This window comes from Heptranchias perlo, chromosome 37, assembly GCF_035084215.1.
Source record: "Heptranchias perlo isolate sHepPer1 chromosome 37, sHepPer1.hap1, whole genome shotgun sequence".
Classification (NCBI taxonomy): Eukaryota; Metazoa; Chordata; class Chondrichthyes; order Hexanchiformes; family Hexanchidae; genus Heptranchias; species Heptranchias perlo.
In genome coordinates, this window is record NC_090361.1 from 6,622,731 (window position 1) to 6,641,017 (window position 18,287).

General features: G+C 41.5%; 1 protein-coding gene across 1 annotated transcript; it reads left to right on the forward strand.

Annotated features, from left to right (window-relative positions):
• The first annotated feature begins 450 nt into the window (after positions 1-450).
• On the forward strand, positions 451-15,436 carry trir (telomerase RNA component interacting RNase). The gene is made up of 3 exons (XM_067973043.1): positions 451-789; positions 8,389-8,466; positions 9,222-15,436. Exons 1-3 carry the CDS (start codon positions 484-486, stop codon positions 9,327-9,329), a joined length of 492 nt encoding a protein of 163 aa, XP_067829144.1. The 5' UTR covers positions 451-483; the 3' UTR covers positions 9,330-15,436.
• Positions 15,437-18,287: the final 2,851 nt, after the last annotated feature.

The window sequence follows — 18,287 nt, forward strand, 5'->3', positions numbered from 1 at the left end:
GACAAGGCGGCAATAAATTTAATATAAATCCTCAGGAAAATAACGGCCGGTAGATTTTCTTTTAAAATTAAAGGGACATCGCAATTAAAGGTCATCACCCACCCCACGCTGATTGGTTTAATTCAGCCCCTTTTATTTATTTCGCCGATTTTTAAACTCAAAGTAAGATTTTCATAATAGAATATTTTATATTTCGCAGTCAGTAGAATAAAATTCTTCTACGTATTTATAATTAAATTAAATTTTTTAATCCACCTCCCTTTCACGATCCATCATCCTTTGCGAGTTTCGGTTGGCCCGTCCTTTTTCTTGACATTTAATATTTAAATCGACACCGCCGCATTTGCTGCAGGAAAATAAAATATGCTTTTTGATTCTCTTTTGGGCGGTGATTTGGTTTGATGTTTTTTTTTTGTTAAAAAAAGATATTCTAAAGTGAGGAGCCTCCCCTCCCAGAAGCCTTGGCGGCTTCTCTTCCCAAAGATGGCGGACAGGAAAAGGCGCAGAGAAGTTTCTCGAAGCTCCGAGAGAAATGAGGTGGACGGGAGCTCGGAAACCAAAGGGGTGAACGCGTTCGCCAACGACGGCAGCTTCATGGCGCTTTTCAAGAAGAAAATGGAAGAGGAAAGGCTGAAGAAGGAAGCGGGAGGAGGAGGGATAGCCGCGCCGAGCGGCGGGCATATAAACAATGGAGGGAAGAGGAGTGTGGCCGCAGGCCAGGAGCAAAGTACTGAGGCCGAGAGCGATGGGAAAAGCCAGGCCGACAGGAAGAAAAGCGTGCTGAATATTGTAAGAGCGAGAGATTTTGCTCTCATTTGCCTCAGGTTAATGAGCAGGGCTGGGGTTGAAGATGCCATTAATTCATTTCCAAATTTACCCCTGTCTGCCTGCATTACAAAAATTACTTGCTTCATTCACCAATTGTAGGGCAGTCGAGCCCCACCTCCTCCCCCCTTTCCCCCCCCCCCCCCCCACCTCGAAGTATAATGATGCAAAATGCAAACATGAGATGTGAGCCCAGGGTATTAAAAAAAAAATTAAATCCAGCCCCTGAATTTCTTTTTTTTTAAAACTCGAAAGGGATACACTACAAAGGCTGGAAGTCTGAAATGAAAGCAGAAAATGCTTGGAGGTACACGTAGGTCAGCCAGCATCTGGAAAGAGAAAGGACAGGTTATTGATAACTGAGGACTGAAAGTTAGGCATTGTGTCAGTCGGTCGCATTCTCGCCTCCAGTCATAAGGTTGTGGGTTTGACCCCCACTTCAGACACTTCGGTGCTCTGCTGTCAGAGGTGCCATCTTTCAGAGGTTTCAAACCTGTATAACGAATGAGGAGAGGCAGTATAAACTAAATGGTACAATTTTAAAGTTGATGCACATATAGGGAGAACTGGGGGTTCACACGCACAAATCTTTGATGAAGGTTGCAGAATAAGGCTGGGTTTTTTTTTTCAAGAGAGGCAAAAAAGTTATGCTCAACTTTTATAAATCATTGGTTAGGCCGCATTTGGAGTACTGTCTAATTCTGGGCACCACACTATAGGAAGGATGTCAAAGGCCTTGGAGAGGGTGCAGAGGAGATTTACTGGAATTGAACCAGGGATGAGGGACTTCAGTGATGAGCAGAGACTAGAGAAGCTGGGACTGTTCTCAGAGCAGAGAAGGTTAAGGGGAGATTTAATAGAGGTGTTCAAAATTATGACATGTTTTGATAGTAGATAAGAAACAACCTCTGGCAGGGGGGGTGATTGGCAAAAGAACCAGGGGGAGATGAGAATTTTTTTACGCAGTGAGTTGTTATGACCTGGAATGCGCTGCCTGAAAGGGTGGTGGAAGCAGATACATTAGTAACTTTCAAAAGGGAATTGGATATATACTTGAAAAATAAAAATTTGCAGGGCTATAGGGAAAGACCAGAGGAGTGGGACTAACTGGATAGCTCTTTCAAAGAGCTGGCACAGGCATGATGGGCTGAATGGTGGTCTTCCTATCCTGTAAGATTCTATGATTCTATTCCTGAGGCCCCATCTTATTGCTGTTCGAGGGACCTTACAGTGCGGCCCTCTCGGGTGGACATAATAGATCCCATGGCACTTTTTGAAGAGGAGCAGGGGAGTTCTAGCGTCCTGGATAATATTATCTCATTGCTGTTCGTGGGACCTTGTTGTGCGCAAATTGTCTGCCACGTCTCCTGCATCGCAACAATGACTACACTTCAAAAAGAACCAATAGATACATCATTCACAAAGAGAATGGGTTAATTAACCTGCTAATTGCTTAATAGAAATCATTGCATATAAAAATATCTTGAGAGATGATGCAGAGACTTAAAATGTGCAAATTTGTGTCTGGGTTGGTGAAAAGACATGTCCAAATTGAGACAATAAGGGAAAAGTGAAGGGGTTTTAAAAAGAAAAGGAACAAAAAGTATCATATCTAGTCTTTTCTCTATAGAGCTCCTGGCTGACCTGTGTATCTCCAGCATTTCCTGTTTTTATTTCTAATTTTTAAATTGATCTTGATGTACTCCCATTCACTCTGAGGACTTTTCCCAAACAGTTTCTCGCAAAATTGTCCCAATTGTTCTCCCTTCTCTAGTGCATTAAGTCTAGGGAGAATTGTTGCATTTGTGAGGAACATCTTTTTAAGAGGGGGAGCAGGGAATCGTTTCACTAAATTTAAAAATTGTTGGTCATTTTCAAACATGACCTTGTTTTCTTAAATAAACACACACAATGATGGACTTTTTCTCTTGCTGTAAATGCTGAATCTCTTGACATCCACCTTTAAATTGTAACTTTAGCATCACTGATGTTGCAGTGTAAATCCAGAGTCAGAGAGAAGCAATGATCTTGGAGAAACAACATAGGAGCAGGAGTAGGAATGTCTGCCCCTCAAGCATGTTCTGCCATTCAATTATATCCTGGCTGATCTGTACCTCAACTCCATTTACCTGCCATTGCTCTATACCCCTTGATGACAAAAATCTGTCAATCTCAGTCTTGAAAATTTCACTTGATCCCCAGCATCCACAGCCTTTTGGGGGAGCAAGTTAGAGATTCCCACTATCCTTTATGAGAAAAATGCTTCCTGATTTCACTCCTAAATGGCTGGCTCTAATTTAAAGATTATGCCCTCTTGTTCTGGATTCCCCAACAGAGGAAATAGTTTCTCTGTATCAATCCTATCGAATCTCCCTATCATTTTAAAGACCTCAATTAGATCACATCCACAACCGTCGAAACTCAAGGGAATGTGAGCCACGTTTATGCAATCTGTCCTTGTAATTTAATCCTCTAAGCCTGGTAAATCTGTGCTCTACCCCTTCCAAGGCCAGTATATCTTTCCTAAAGTTTTGGTGCCCAAAACTGAACGCAGTACTCCTGATGGGGTCTGACCAAGGCTCTGTACAACTGAAGCATCCCTTCCTCACTTTTGAATTCCAACTCCCTTGAGATAAAAGCCAACATTCCATTAGCCTTTTTGACTACTTTTGTACCTGTGCACTAGCTTTTAGTGATTTGGACACCTAAATCTATCTGCTCCCCTAAAGTTTCTAGTCTCTCAACATTAAGAAACATTGAGAGTGGGACTCCATGCAGGAGGCTGTCTCACGCCATAAGGAGTATAACTCCAGGGTGATGTCAAATTGACCGTAAGTGTTTGCTGCAGGGGTGTCCCTGGAGCCCCAAGTTAAACATACATGGAGATGTTTTAAATATTTAGAGGATGCGGATGCCCCCACCTGCATGCTGTGTTAACATTTAAATTTCAATTACTGGAAGAGGATCTTGTAACCGCCCTGCTCTCTGTCCTGGGCAGGAGAAGTGCACTTTCCAGCCAGGTAGTATCGACCTGTAGCTGCAGTATAACTGGAGTATAAGATGTTTGCTGATCTCGACTTTTATTTCTGTAGGATTGCTTATTGACAATACCTTGGTCATCACGATTAGAGTTGGAATTATGAATATAAGGTTCAACAAAACTGGATCGTTGACTTGAGTATCTTAGTTGCAAGTCCTGAAAGTTCTCCTTTTCTGTTTTGTTGCTTTGAGAAACCTTCCTTCCATTTGGTTTCATAGAGCTCTGCTCAGTCAAAAATATGTAATCACTCTACTGGTTGCAAAAGTGCATATTTGACACATAACAGCTAGCACTCTGTTTCACAAGGTCCCCTAGTTATGATGAGTAGAGGTGTAAATGCCCAAACAAGCCTTCCTAAAATTGATCTCGGCGTAGAAAATATATTCATTATGGGTGGTCCAGTGGATTGGCAATGACCTTTCACCTTTTGAGGCCTAGGTTCAAATCCAACCCACACTGTTGGAATAAAAGTCTCTGCTGCCTGCTTGCTGTAAGGATCCACCGGCACAAACTTGATGGGCTGAATGGCCTCCTTCTGTGCTATAACTTATTATGTTACTATGAAATGAGTTAGGACAGCCCCATTCCAGTTTGTAATGGCACTAATTGGCAATCTCGCTCTGAAAGGCTAAGGATGGCTGGTGTATGAAACGGAAAGATGTCATAACAGTGCATCAAAGTGCTTTTCTGATGTTTGGGTTGAGGTAAAGGGAGCTTTATTCTTCAACTGCCTGTAATGCCTGACTTGGGAGTGCTTGATGCTGACACTAGGTGCCTGAAATGGAAAATGTTCCATTCCCCAGCACTAATAACTCTTGTAATAACTCAATGTTGATACTATATTAATTATAAAAAAATATTTCCCCTCCTTAACTTTTACATTTTTGTCAGCATGTGGGGGGTGAGGGGGTAGAGAGAAAAATTAAATAACTTGGGTGGGGCAGTGCTGCATTTATAGTGTATAATGCAGCCTGAATCCAGAGTAAGAGGGCAACCTGACACTAGTGTGAGGTGGGTTGAGACCCCTCCCTACCCAGCACCTCGGAGTCTTGCTCTGCTTTGTTTTGGAGTAAGTTCAGGCCTTAGTGCCCGATTTACACCACACAATTTAGCTTCAGTTTGGGGTCAAAACCACTTTACACTAATGCTAACCTAGCATAAATGCAGCTAATTTTTCTTCATTATTTCACACAAGCAGCCAGACTCTGGTTTGGACATTCGTTGAGTTTGGGTGTGAGCAACAATATCACAGTTGATTGAGGGACAAATGAGAATAGATGTCAGCTTCTGTAGCAGTCGAATCGTATTGAAGATTAAATGTTTCTGGAAATCTTGTGTAGGAAGACTGTTTTGTCCCAATTCTGGTTACATTGATGGAGCTGATGTATGTGAGAGTGTGACCTCCATATTTTCAATTTTTACAGCCAACCCTTTGAGAGGGCGTAGGATGCTGTGTTTTTCTTTTGAAAATTTAAAATCTTGGGTCAAAAGATTCCTCCAAGGATTTACATCGAATAGAACTGTATACGTTCAGGCCGTGCAGACAGACTGTGTTAACGATTGTATTGTATCCCCAGGAATTCCGGCTTAAGTTACGATGTTGGACGATTCGTCTTCAGAGTGTAAAACCATTTTTTCAGGATGTCATAGACAATAGGATTCTTTTCTGCGATAAGCATTAAATTCCTAGGTGATTTTACATTGGCACATGTTGAGCTTGCATCGTGGGAGAGTGACATCTATGTATTAGCTCCCCGTGTTTACATTATTAAAACTGGCTTATCCCGGCAACAGAATCATGCAACTACGAAAAGACCTTTCAGGCCAGAAAGTTAATCTAATATTGCTATCTTGCTGTCTGTCCTTTCAATTCTATATTTTACAAAAAATTCAAAAATGGAAAATCACCACTGATACCTAGATCAGAAAGATAGCAATAAATGAGAATATTGTGCTCTTAATCCCCTTATAAATTTGCTTTACAGCTTCAAAATAATTCTGTTATGCCCTAATATGAATGTTGAAATTATTCTGCAAGCTCTATAAGCCAAGTGATGTGGTATGACACTATATGCCACTGGTTTCTGAGCAATAACAAATCATTGCCCTGGTTATAAACTGCATTTAATGGACTGGATGTTCTAACAGTGTCCATTTTTTTTTGTCCACACTAATTACAGGAAAACAAGATTCAACTTAGTTAATATAAAAATGTGATCTTAATTGAAAGTAATAGTGTGTTCATGATGCCAGCTGAACTGGGATCAAATACCTACTTGTTATTTTGACTAGGATATGGTTGGGAATATATCTGAAAATGCTTGTCGCTATCTCATGTACTCTGTAAATGGCTGTAAAACCGGGTGCATAACATCTTTTTTAAAAAAAATCTTACTTAAATCTGTCCGTCAGGCTGTTAACTTCTACTATACCCATTGAGATTCTAGGATACAAAACAAATGCAGCTAGAAGATGAATATTTTTTTTTACAGTATTACAGACAGGCAGGCCTATGATTATTGTAGCTCTTTAATGAAGAGGACTTGGGCAGTTTCATTTCCCATTGGAGTTGGATTCCCAGTATACGAATGTCTGATACTGTATCCATTAACACAAACTCATGGGTCTCATTGGGAGCATCAAGCAGTGAAGTTAAGGGAAATGGAAATGTCACTGTTGAAGCAGTGACTCAATGTTGCATTCGACCTACAAGTGCTTGAGTACTTAGTCTTTATCAGCAGATTGCACAACAAATTTAAAGTATCCCTTTAACAAACATAGCTTTGGTTAGTTAGCCAAAATGTTACTTTCTGAATGTTACAATGTTTTCTCTTGGGTTGGGTGAAGAGACAATTAAAGTACAGTCGTGTCAAAAAGTAACTGAAAATCTGAAATAAAAACAAACTGATCAGCAGCTCAGCATCTGAAAGAGGAAGCTTTTATCATTATTTCAGGCATACCCTTCATCTGAACTGAATTAGTGTTTTATAAAGTGGATTTGTTGACCATTAGATTCCATCTTAACATGAACGCCTATTGTCATATAAAACTAGTAAGAATCTACTTGTGCAGATTTTGTGTTTTTACAATAATTAGTTGTTTTAACCCTGACCCATGGGGTAGAGGTATCTCTCCCCATTATTAGTGATCATTCAAACCTTATTGAAGTGTTTGTGTTGGCAGAGCAGCAACATCTGTCTGTGTTTATCCTGCTGCTAGTTATTCTGCAGCCTTTATTTCAAGCCCAGCAACTAGTGAGTAGTCAGTGTGTGATCTTAGCATCAGTGCAGACCTGCCACTGATACTGCAGTCTGCAATATAATTAATTCACTCTCCGGGCAATGCTTCATGGTTCGAACTTTTGAGTGTAGATTTGAAGTTGTCTCTGGCCTTCAAATCATTTGGGTTTATTTTGTACTGGAGCTTCTGAAATCACACCTAGAAAAACAAAATGAAGAAACATCAGCTAACCCTTTGTGACATTCTGAGATACTTTTTATTAGATTATTAACAAAAATGAAAACTCATGACACTCTCATATTCCAATATTGGCATTTGGTGAATAACCAGCTGGATTATTGACTAGTGTAACCATATTCATCATTTGTAGATTTTCTTTGCAAATTCCCTGCTCAATAAAATGAACCGGACATAGTGCAGGAGTCAAAAGGTATCAGTTTGCAAACTAATCCATGAAGTCAAAGCCTGAAATGTGCAGCTCCTCAAATTGAAGAGATATATTGTGTATTTTTGACCAGGTAGTTAGTCAGAAATTGCCGTCACCAAGCCCATAAACAATGGCCATAAAGCAAAGAACCTTTTTAACTTTACATCGGCAAGTTCAGTTCCACTTGCCTTCAGTGTCAGAAGAGGTATCCAGTGAACATATGCATCTGCACTTGTTAACTTTTACATTTTTTTTTCTACAGCTGAAATAACTTATCCAATAGAAAACCCGGCCAGGTGATTACAATGCTGTTAAACACCTTTTCTGCTTAATCCAAACTCCATGTTCTAGGTGAAGGTTCTTGTAGAAAAAGGGAGCAGGTTCAAAACCACCTGATTGCAACATTACTTATTCAAAATGATGTATGTAGGTAATGCCACCAGATCTGTTTTAACTCTTTTAGCTCCAAGAAATACAGCAAGAAATGCAATTTACAATCTTATCTTTTGTTGCAAGAAAGTGGTTACAGATCTGTTGATGGATTTGCAAACATTCATATTAAATGTCTGGCTAATTCAGCGCTGAAAGATTTAAAGAGCTGTTGGTGGTCTGTAAAATGGTAACACCTGCACTGTCACTTTTGCCTTATAGGGGAGTATAAAGAATGGCCTACCTCCGCTCACAGAGGCTTGTATACTGTATATTAGAAGTGCATTCAGACGTTGACGTGGGAGATACATTCTGTTGTGGAATGAGGTCCAATTTCAGGATCCCAGTTTTATTACATAGTGGGCAGCATTGACATTGCAGCTCCAAGCGCTCGTGTAATGGTTGAGTCTTCTGTCCCTTACCCCAGGTGGGAAAGCGGCGAGGTGGGGCAAAGCTAGCCCTCAAGACGGGAATGGTAGCCAAGAAACACAAGGCTGATGAAGAGGTAAGAATTGGTAGCCCTTTGACGATGATGCTCTCTCTGTGCAGTCTACCCTGAAGTGTCCAAGCTGGTGTGCATATTTCTGATATGTACAGTTTTTTGTTAAAGCATTTGACCGTATTCATGTCTATGGGAGCCAGTCTCTTCCTATGCCTGCTCCCATTTAAAAGGAGACACACTCCCTGTGATGCCCTGTGTAAACTTTATGGTCATCATGTTCTTCACGATCCTTGTACTGACTTGTTTAAATACCTTTTACGTGTTTGTCCGTTCACTATTCAAAACATAACAAAATGTAAGTATTAAAGAAATTCCAACATTTTTGAACTGGTGTATGCTTTATATTGTCTCAATTTTCTGCTGAGTTTCCCAATCTCAGCCAAGGATCAGTTAACCTCAGCACCCCTGGGTTAGGGTGAGAACAGACCAACTATAATGTGCTCCAATATCAAATAAGCCTATGGATCTTCCCGAGGTAGGCTCAAGAATGCCCACTAGGATGAGATACCAAAGTACTGCTGGCACATGTGGAACTACTACTGTCAGTGCCTCCAGGAAATGAGGGAAGAGAAAAACAAAGTTTGGTTCATTAAATAGCCAGCTAACCCCTACTGGCATTGTATGTAACAGGATTTGAATCCAGAGCCCTTGTCTATAGTAAAAGTTTAGTCCTGTGGTTACCTCAATGCTGCTTGATATCTCCACCTTCTGTTAAACACCCATTTCAGTCTGCCTGTTTCTTTCCATTCTCTTTCCAGACTGAGGCACGTGGAGGAGATGCGTGGGCCAAATACATGGCAGAGGTGAAGAAATACAAAGCACATCAGTGCAGTGATGACGACAAAACTCGGCCTCTTGTTAAATAGCCACATTTGCAAGCCCATGCAGACAAGAACTGTATTATATTTTACAACCGTTAAGATCAAGTCCTCAACCCATTGCCCTCAATGTACAGCCAGTATGAGAATTTTTCTTTTGACAGCCTGAAATATGTATTTATTTGAATTCGTGGTTTGAAAACGACACTTGCAAAAAAAAAATCCAATGCATTGTTTAATTTTCAACGTTGAAATCCTGTCCACTTTCAAAGTGTGATTTAGTGTACAGTTTCCCCATAGTTACTGTCCCACATACTGTTTTCACCATAGAACATAGTTTCCAGACACTTTTAATCTTTATTTTTTATAATATGCACGATATAGCTCCAATTGTCAGTAAAAGAAAAACTCCATGCATATTTGTTCTTTTGTGCCTCCAGTTATTAGCTACAAAACTGTAGCCAATTTTTGAAACTTCTATACAATATTGTATATTCTGCTGGCCTCCTTGCAAGTGTATTTGCCAAGTCGGCTAAAATGCGGGGTCTGGCTAGTTTTACCTTTGGCTGGTCTAACGCCGCCCTGCATTTCTGGATTGGGAGAAGTCCAGCCGCCTGACTGGCTGGTGAGGCATTTATGTTTTTGACTCGATGTACGTTACTAGCATTTAGAGCTGAACTTTAAGAGGCAGTAGTAGGACTTGTTTCTAGTGGACTGTTGGCTACAGCACTAGAGTATTGGAGACCAGTGATTGAATCCTAGTCTTGACTGGCCTTCACGAAGTTTCTTCCTGGGGACGAGTCTATCCAGACATCCGCGGGACAGAGGGATAAAGCTGCAAATGTGACCGCCGCTGTGCCTCTTGAGTGAGTTTTCCGAAGGGTCAGCCAAAGAGCGGCTCTATGAGTGGGACTGTCCCATCGTAATTAAAGGGGGAGTGCGGACACAGGTGGCTAATGTGAGCACAGAAAATGGGGTGGGATTAGAAAAGTTTCTCAAGTTCAGAAAACTACCTCAAATGTATTGAGTGGAACATTATTACAAAGCTCTCATTACAATCTATCCAGCTGTGTTTTTACCTGGGTGGTAATGTTTATCTTCCAGCAGTGCTAGTGGGAGACATCACTCCATCTGATGCTTGAATTTCCCTTTCCTCTTAGTAACCACTAAACCTGTGTGTGTTTCAGCATCCAATTTCTTTCTGCCTGCTGATGCTGGAATGGTCTGTAACTGTTCAGTCAAAATAAAATGAGATGGTGAAAAATAAGAAAGACTTACCAGAGCAGTGAAGAGAGCAACTCTGCCTTAGTTACAGGCAGGTGCGGTGGGGAAAGCTGAAGGGTTGATTTAGTGGAATAGTTCTCCCCTGCACCTTGGTGGTGGCTGCCTACTACTGACAATAACAGGGAAGAACTAGAAACTTGACAAATGGCCATATCGTACAAATTGCAAAGCAGTCTGCTAGATGGTTAATGCCTTTTTTTAAAAGAGCCAGGCAGAGCTCTCACGTTAGTGCAGCTCACACTGAAGGTCAAGCCCAGATCTCCATAGGATTGTTATTACAAGCTCTTGCCTAGTACAGGATTTAACTAATAATCCCACCTTAGTAATACGTAGAGATGTTTGGGTGTGGAGATGGAAGTAAAATGGGGAGAAAATGCAGTGAGAAGGTAGAATAGAATTAGTTTGTAGAACATTAGAAGCTGTTTCCTTGAAGTTAACAATTAGCAATTTTGACTAATATTTGTCATGTAAATTTCTCCTGTGAATTATCTCTCCAGTCTTTCTGGACTCGTGCCTCTGTTGCTCCCAGACTTTTACTAGTACCCTTTCTGGCCAGTTGCTAGGAGATGAGGTATGCCCAGGCAGGGAGCAACCATCTGATATTTCCCTACCCTTACGGATCCATCTGCTGCTTGTTTTATTTGTGTGGTTCATATGGGGAGGGAGGGAGGGGGGGCTGAATGATTTAGGGATCGAGTTGGCATTCACCTTTTCTCTATAATGTTTTACAGGACCAATCCTTAGTACTATGCTACTACTTGTTTAGGTATTTGACATTGAGGCATGAAGTAAGCTCCACTGATAACTCAGTGGGTACTGAGCCATGCAGGCCAGAAGGTTCATTCTGGTTTGTGCTGTGTTAGCTGATTTCAGCTGGGGTGGTTGGTACTTTGAGCTGGGAAGCAGAAAAATCGGCCAGGGTTCCTGCTCCTGATTGCTGTCTAGGTGCCACTACTAAAAGATGCATGCGTGTGGGTGTTTGTGAGAACAAGATCGGGCTGGGCAGCAATGCCCTTTGTGGTCAAACTGCCGGGATGCTGTCTGCTCAGATGAAGACTGGGCACTTGGATGATGTATTGGAGTCTTGCTAGTGTTTGTAGAAACCTGCCACCGCAGGAATTGGCACATTCTGGGGGTGGGGGGTGGGTGAGAGAAGACAAATGAAACAAGTTAACAATTTTATTTTAAAAGGTTTAGTTTTTCAAGCTTAATGAAGTAAAAGGACCAAAAAGCACCCACCATTGAATGAAACCATGACATTCACTCCATAAATAGCTCAACAGGTTGGGCAATGACTAGCTGAGCCGTGTAGCCCCCAGGCAGAATGCTACAATCGCCTTCAGCTGCCCTGGGTTAGGAAGAGGGAAATCAGGCACAGTTCCCACTCCTGCTGGGAGTGCATGTGTGGGGAGATTGAGCTTTGCTGTGATGCTTTGGCAGTTGAATAGTCTGCTACTTGCTATCCAGGCTGGGCATATGTATAGCCATTTGGGTGATTTACTAGAGGGGGCTTGGAACCCATGAAGTCAGACCCAACCAGGATTTAACATCTTGGGTGTCAGTCTTGGCACTTTCACCTCTGAGTCAGAAGGTTGTGGCTTCAAGCCCCACTCTAAAGGCTTGAGCACATAATCTAGACTAACAATTCAACGCATTACTGAGGGTGCACTGCCCTGTCAGACGTGCCGTCTTTTGGATGAGATGCTAAACCTTTTGTCTCCTAAGGTAGGAGTATAGGATCCCATGGCACTTTTTGAAGAAGACCGGGGGAGTTCTGGTGTCCTGCTCAACATTTAACCCTAAACCAACACCACAAAAAATAGATTATCTGGTCATTTATCTCATTGCTTAGTGGGACCTTGCTGTGCCAAATTGGCTTCTCCGTTTTTATAGATCACAAGTGACTACAGGTCAAAAATCCTTCATTAGCCGTGAAGCACTTTGGGACGTCCTATGGTCCTGAAAGGTGCGATATAAATGCAGCCTCTTGAGAGAAGAAATAATTTTCGGGGGTGGGGAAGAGATTGAATCTGGATTTCCTAATTATGTACAAATACCTATGGTAATTTAATTGAATCTATGTTTCCGAGAGGTCCTGGAAGTTTGGTTGTTATAACTGGACAAATCTGTATTTGGTAGCTATTTTTAACAGTATTTGATTTGGTATTGGTCACCCTGATGATGCATATTGTTTTCCGTTGCCTCTTACCGAGTAACACAAGTGGTACAATTGGGTAGGCTGCATCAAAGGGGACGGACTCTCAATCTGTTCATTATAACAGTCGGACCTTTTTGCTTTGGCTTTGGGTATGGTGGTTATGTAGATGTAAAATGTATCATGGTGCACCAGCCATGGAACAAATTTAAATCTGCCGTTATACAGAATCAATGCAGCTTTATTGCCAAGTCAAACCTGAGCAAATCCAATGGTTATGAAGAAATTGGATTTTTACCAGATTGGAAGTTTAGTTCATTCACGCTCACTGATTCAAACTGATGATTAATTTGGATTGTGGTGTAACTTGGGATTTCGTTTGATACTGGTGTTCCATTAGATAACAATGAAATGTTAATTTTTCCCTTTTTGAAATCCACAGAAATAAATGTGGTTCTTCTCACCGCTGAAGAATCTTTTTAATATTTTGCCATTCCTGAACATGGTGTCATTTGCTCCCAGAACACTGCTTAGCTTAGCTCGACATCACTGCCAATTCTTAAATCCAATGCCGTTTAATGGCCAGTAAGAATCTTTAACCAAGGTTTAGGGGGAAGTGTCTATGGAACACTGTAATTTGGTCTTGTCTAGAAGATGAAGTGAAAGGCCAGTGCCCCAGGACATTAGTTTGGTTATTGAATTTTTACTGATATGGAGGGATTAAATTCTGCAATCTAGTGCTTGCCTACAATATACAAAGGAGTTGACGATGTTTGTGTCAGATAATCATTGTGTACATGCCTTGTATCTAACGTGTATCTGTCACACTTCGCAGTATCATGCTTTGTTTTGCATGCAAAGCAGTCTTTTAAAATAAAAAGAAAAACCAGTCACTTAATGCTGGATTCTTCTAACTGGAAATATGAAATTCACAAGCATTTTCTAATCGTCAAAGTTAAAATTACACAATTAAACTCTGACTGACCTGCAGTTAACTTAATGATTAATTGTGGCCATAAAGAGACACAGTCTTGTTTTAACTGCATTCTCTATTACGTGATGTAACATTTCTGACCTTTAACCTGCATCATCTGGCCAAAAGCACACTGCAATGTATTTTTTTAAAACGGAAACTAATTAACATAATCGAAATCCAGCTTGTATTGGATTAATCTGGTGCTGGTAATTCCCACACTCTTTACACAAAGATCCCGTGGTCTGTATTTTTGTACATCAAGATGAGTAACGATGTGGTGGAAGACTTTATTTTCCCCTTCCCCCTGCATAGTATTGAATGTTGCAGCAAGCACTGCCCGGTAGTACAGGTCATATTAACCCGCCAAAGTGCTTTTAAACTAACTGACTGTACTGCACAGTTTCTCATCTCTCCCCCCGCCAAAGAAAAAAACAAACTACAGTCAGTTAACTAAATTGAAAGTCGTTTTCAAAGGAATGAATTGCAATTAGTCCTATTTAATAAGTCCATCTTGATTTCTTTCGGAAGAGTATTGCAATGTCCTATCTCCCAGTGTATCTGACCTTACTGAGTTCCAACAGCTTTCTTGTAGTTTTTGACGGGAATTGAAATTTGAGGAGCGTGTTGAGAGCTGGAGCTGCTAACTGCACTCAACTTTGTTCCATTTTTATCCCTGAAATAGGTGGCATGTTTCCAGTAGTTACACAACATTTAATCCAGGTTTGTATTCCATCCATGAGCCAGGATATTTTGAGACTTAACCTTTACCTAAGGATCTTTACAGTGGTTTCCCTGATGTCCTAGTGGGTCAAGGTGCAGAGTGTTACTGAGCTAAACGGCCTAGAGGGTCTCGGATTCAGCTCTACTGAAGTTGGCTGATCTCGGCGGGGTCAGCAATGGGGCGCTACGGTCAACCCCAGTGTCCCTCTACTAGAGGGGGAAATTAGCCAGGATTCCAGCTGCTGATTCCTACTGGCAAGTGTGTAGGTTTGGGGGGTGGGCAGGTGAAAACAGGATTGGGCTCAGCATCTTAGGTGGCATCTGCATATCCACCACAGAAAGTGTTAGTAGTTAGAGAGGAGAGGAAGAACTACACAATATGGTAGATAATTCATCTAATTTTAAGGGGCAGTTGAAGTTGCTTTCATCTGATGTCCACACGGGTGCACTTTTCAGCACGAGTCACTGGGTGGGTATTAAGGAGTGGAATTTCTTGCTCAGGGAGCTGTGGTTGATTGTCGAATAGTCCTGACTGAGATCAGGTAACTCAGCACAGTCTGGGAGGTTCATGTGGCACGTATAGTATTTAGTGTTGTACGCTACATATTCTAATACCCCAGGGGCGTGCTCAATTAGTGCAGTTAAAAGCACGCTGGATGAATGCCTGGCGTTAGTAGTGTTACTATCTGTACCATTCACTATTTTCTTTTTCGAGTAATACTATGTGATGCAGGAGCAGCACAGCTCACCGTTTACTATCACTTATATTGGTCTATTCTTTTCCTATAGTGATAAAACTGAACTTTTAAAATTGTACAATGTATTGAGTTGAAGGCAATAACTCAACCGCTGTCGCTGTTAACTTGAGTTTTGAATTAAGTTTGTTTTCCAACCTGTTGATCTTTGCATTGTACCATCCACAGCCACTACTTACCGAAGAACCATTCTTCAATTGCTGAATGCAATCCGGTTTTTTTTTGGCCATCCTTGCTGATCACTGAATAAAGCATTGTAAAGAGTTGTGATTGTTGCTGTCTCCACATATCACCGCATCAGCATCCTGTAACAGGGCTGGACTCCTAATAGCAACGAAGGCAAATGGTTCCTCGCTCTAATACAACTAAGGGTGTGGGATATCATCATTCTGGTATCTTTGAGAGCAGCTGTAACACTGTAACTTTTTAGAAGTCCTCATTGTTAACTATTGCATTCCTGATTACTTTGTATTCATTAAGGGAGCTGAGATATTTTCAGCGCCATATTTCAAGGTCCCGGATAAGGTGGTGAAGTGGGCGAGCCCTCGCTGTGGCCTGAGATACAAGTGTGTGCCCTTCCTTGTACACGTTCCATAAGTTGTGACATTTTCCCCTCTCGTGATGTGCAAGCAATGAACCTGCCCCTGCACAATCAGACCACCAATTCAGCTCCATGCACTCAATCCAATCACTGTATTGTCACACCAGCAACATGAGGGCACTGCTTCAGAATGAAATATTGATTCTAATTTGAGTCCAGTGGAGTAAGGTACAGCCTATTTGATACAACATATTGGAACCAAAAATGACTTAAGACAAGGCGATTACAGAACTTTTTGTGTGTTTTAGGCCTCCTTTTATAAGGGGGGGGGGGGGTTAGGGTGTGTTTTTATTTTTTTAAGAATCAAAATCAAAACCAAATTATTTTATTATAACCATCCAGGATGCACTCCAGCCCCTGCGATGCCCACCTGTCGCGGAAAGTCTCAAGCGTACCGGCAGAGTGATTACAGAATTGATGCTTGGAGAGGGCAAACTAGCTTGTATCCTAGATAAATTAAGCCCTGCTGGCATTGGTGTCAACTGATTGGGATGAATTATTGGGGTTGATTTTCTTGTACTGAAGCAAGTCCATTCTGAATCATTAAGAACTGGTGCAAATCTCGCCGGAACAGTAATGTGCTAACGGCCAGCTCATTATAATCGCACATAATTCCAGGTGCAGGGAGGCAGCCTATGATGGAAGTGAACATTATATACAAGTAACATTTAAAGGGGTGTGGGCAATTAAAGGGAAGTAATACTCCTTATAGTCATAAGGAACTGTTTTGTTTACAGCTTTGCTAAGGCTGAAGAAGAAGCGGGCTATGAGGTGACAGGTAAAAATTAAGTGAAAGAAAACCCCAAATTGAGGCAGGCAAGTGATGATAAAACCCAAAACTCAATATCCTGTTTGCTGGCTGTTGAAATGGAGGTGTTATTGCATCAGATGGGCATGAGGGAACATGGCCTTGTTTGTTAATTGATGGCACCATCCTCATAGGAACTCGTTGACACATGACTGCAAGGAGGTGGAAGGAGAATTGAGGCCATAGCAAACCGGAATTGTGTGTTAGGTGCAGCAAATGGAACCGCTCTGTATCTGGCTGTGTTGACTCAGATTCTGTGAAGACAGTTACCCATGGTTATTGCCAGGTAAGTATCATGGTATCTGCACGTATGGTTCGTGGGTGTGGCTAATCAGGCTGTGGTAATTATTGATCACGCTTTCATGCAGCACTACTGAACGTATAATATATGCTGATAGGGGGAATTCCAAATAAGCATTAATCAGTCAGGCCTTCACATATCTTATTTGTGTCACCCAGTCTGTTGTCCAAGTAACCCTTTGGGAATGGAGCCACCATGTGCACACAGAAATGAGATATCTGCATTTCTGACTGGATATGCTGGTGATACCAGAACATCACAAGTACAGTCTGACCAGTTTGGTAATCTCTTGCTTCCTCTTCTTTCAGAAAGGGGATTCCCCCCTCCCCTCCATTGGTGGCACTAATGCTGGTGATTCGGGGGGGGAAGGGGGAAGGGGGAAGGAATGTCTCAGGGGAAGACACGCCAAATTCATGCAACCTGTCCTCATAATTTAAGTGAATTTGCACTGTACCCCTTCCAAGGCCAATATATCTTTCCTAAGGTTCAGTGCTCAGATGGGGCATTGTACAACCAAAGCCTCAGTTCCTCACTTGAATTCCAACCCTCTTAAGATAAAGGCCAGCATTCTATTAGCCTTTTTGATTACTTTTTGTACCTGTGCACTAGCTTTTATTGATTTGTGTACATGGACACTTGTTGCTCCTCCACGGTTCCGTGTCTCTCACCATTAAGAAAATATTGCAATTTATCTTTCTCACATCTATAATGGATAACACCTCACTTTCCCACATCGAAGTCCATCCACCATAGTTTTGTCCACTCAGCCTGTCCCTTTATATCTACTTCCTCCCAGCGCACAATTTTAATAGGATAAGCCTTTCGATATATTTATAAAAACTTTGCTTAGATTTGATATCCCTTGCAATTTTTCTTATAATCCTTTTTGCAATAGCTTTTTATAGTGCTCTCTGTCTGCTGGATTTCCATTTTTCTTTGTATTTGCGGAAGTCTTTTCTTTTAGCTTGATACTGTCTCTTACCTCATTTGTTGATCATGCTTGCTTAACTATTCCCTCAGCAATGCACCAAAGTGCCAACCTAGATGTACTTTAGTCTGTGGAATGGGACACTGTTGCATGGATAGTCCAAGGAGGTTCGCCAGCAAGGGATTGTCCTGTCTCCAGGACTTCTGCTGATATTATGGCCCATCCTGTCTGTGCCAGTACTTTGTTAAGAGCACTGCAAATCTAATGCTACTGCCCTGCTATCTCCCCTGTATCTTCTTGGTTAGAGGCAGCTTTATTCTACATCTAACTATGCTACATCTGGCTTGGAAGTGCCTGACGCTGACAATTGGTGCCTGGAATGAACTGTGTTCTATGCTGCAGTGCAAGCAATCCTTAAATGCTAAACACATAATAAAAATGACAACTGTGCAGTATTAAACCATACAGACCAGAAGGT

What these genes read in the sequence shown, in the direction of transcription:
- trir (XM_067973043.1), top strand. Translation starts at nt 484, where the DNA reads ATGGCGGACAGGAAAAGGCGCAGAGAAGTTTCTCGAAGCTCCGAGAGA. An exon ending in AGAAAAGCGTGCTGAATATT is followed by an intron (nt 790 to 8,388) that starts GTAAGAGCGAGA and finishes CCCTTACCCCAG; the next exon opens with GTGGGAAAGCGGCGAGGTGG. An exon ending in AACACAAGGCTGATGAAGAG is followed by an intron (nt 8,467 to 9,221) that starts GTAAGAATTGGT and finishes TTCTCTTTCCAG; the next exon opens with ACTGAGGCACGTGGAGGAGA.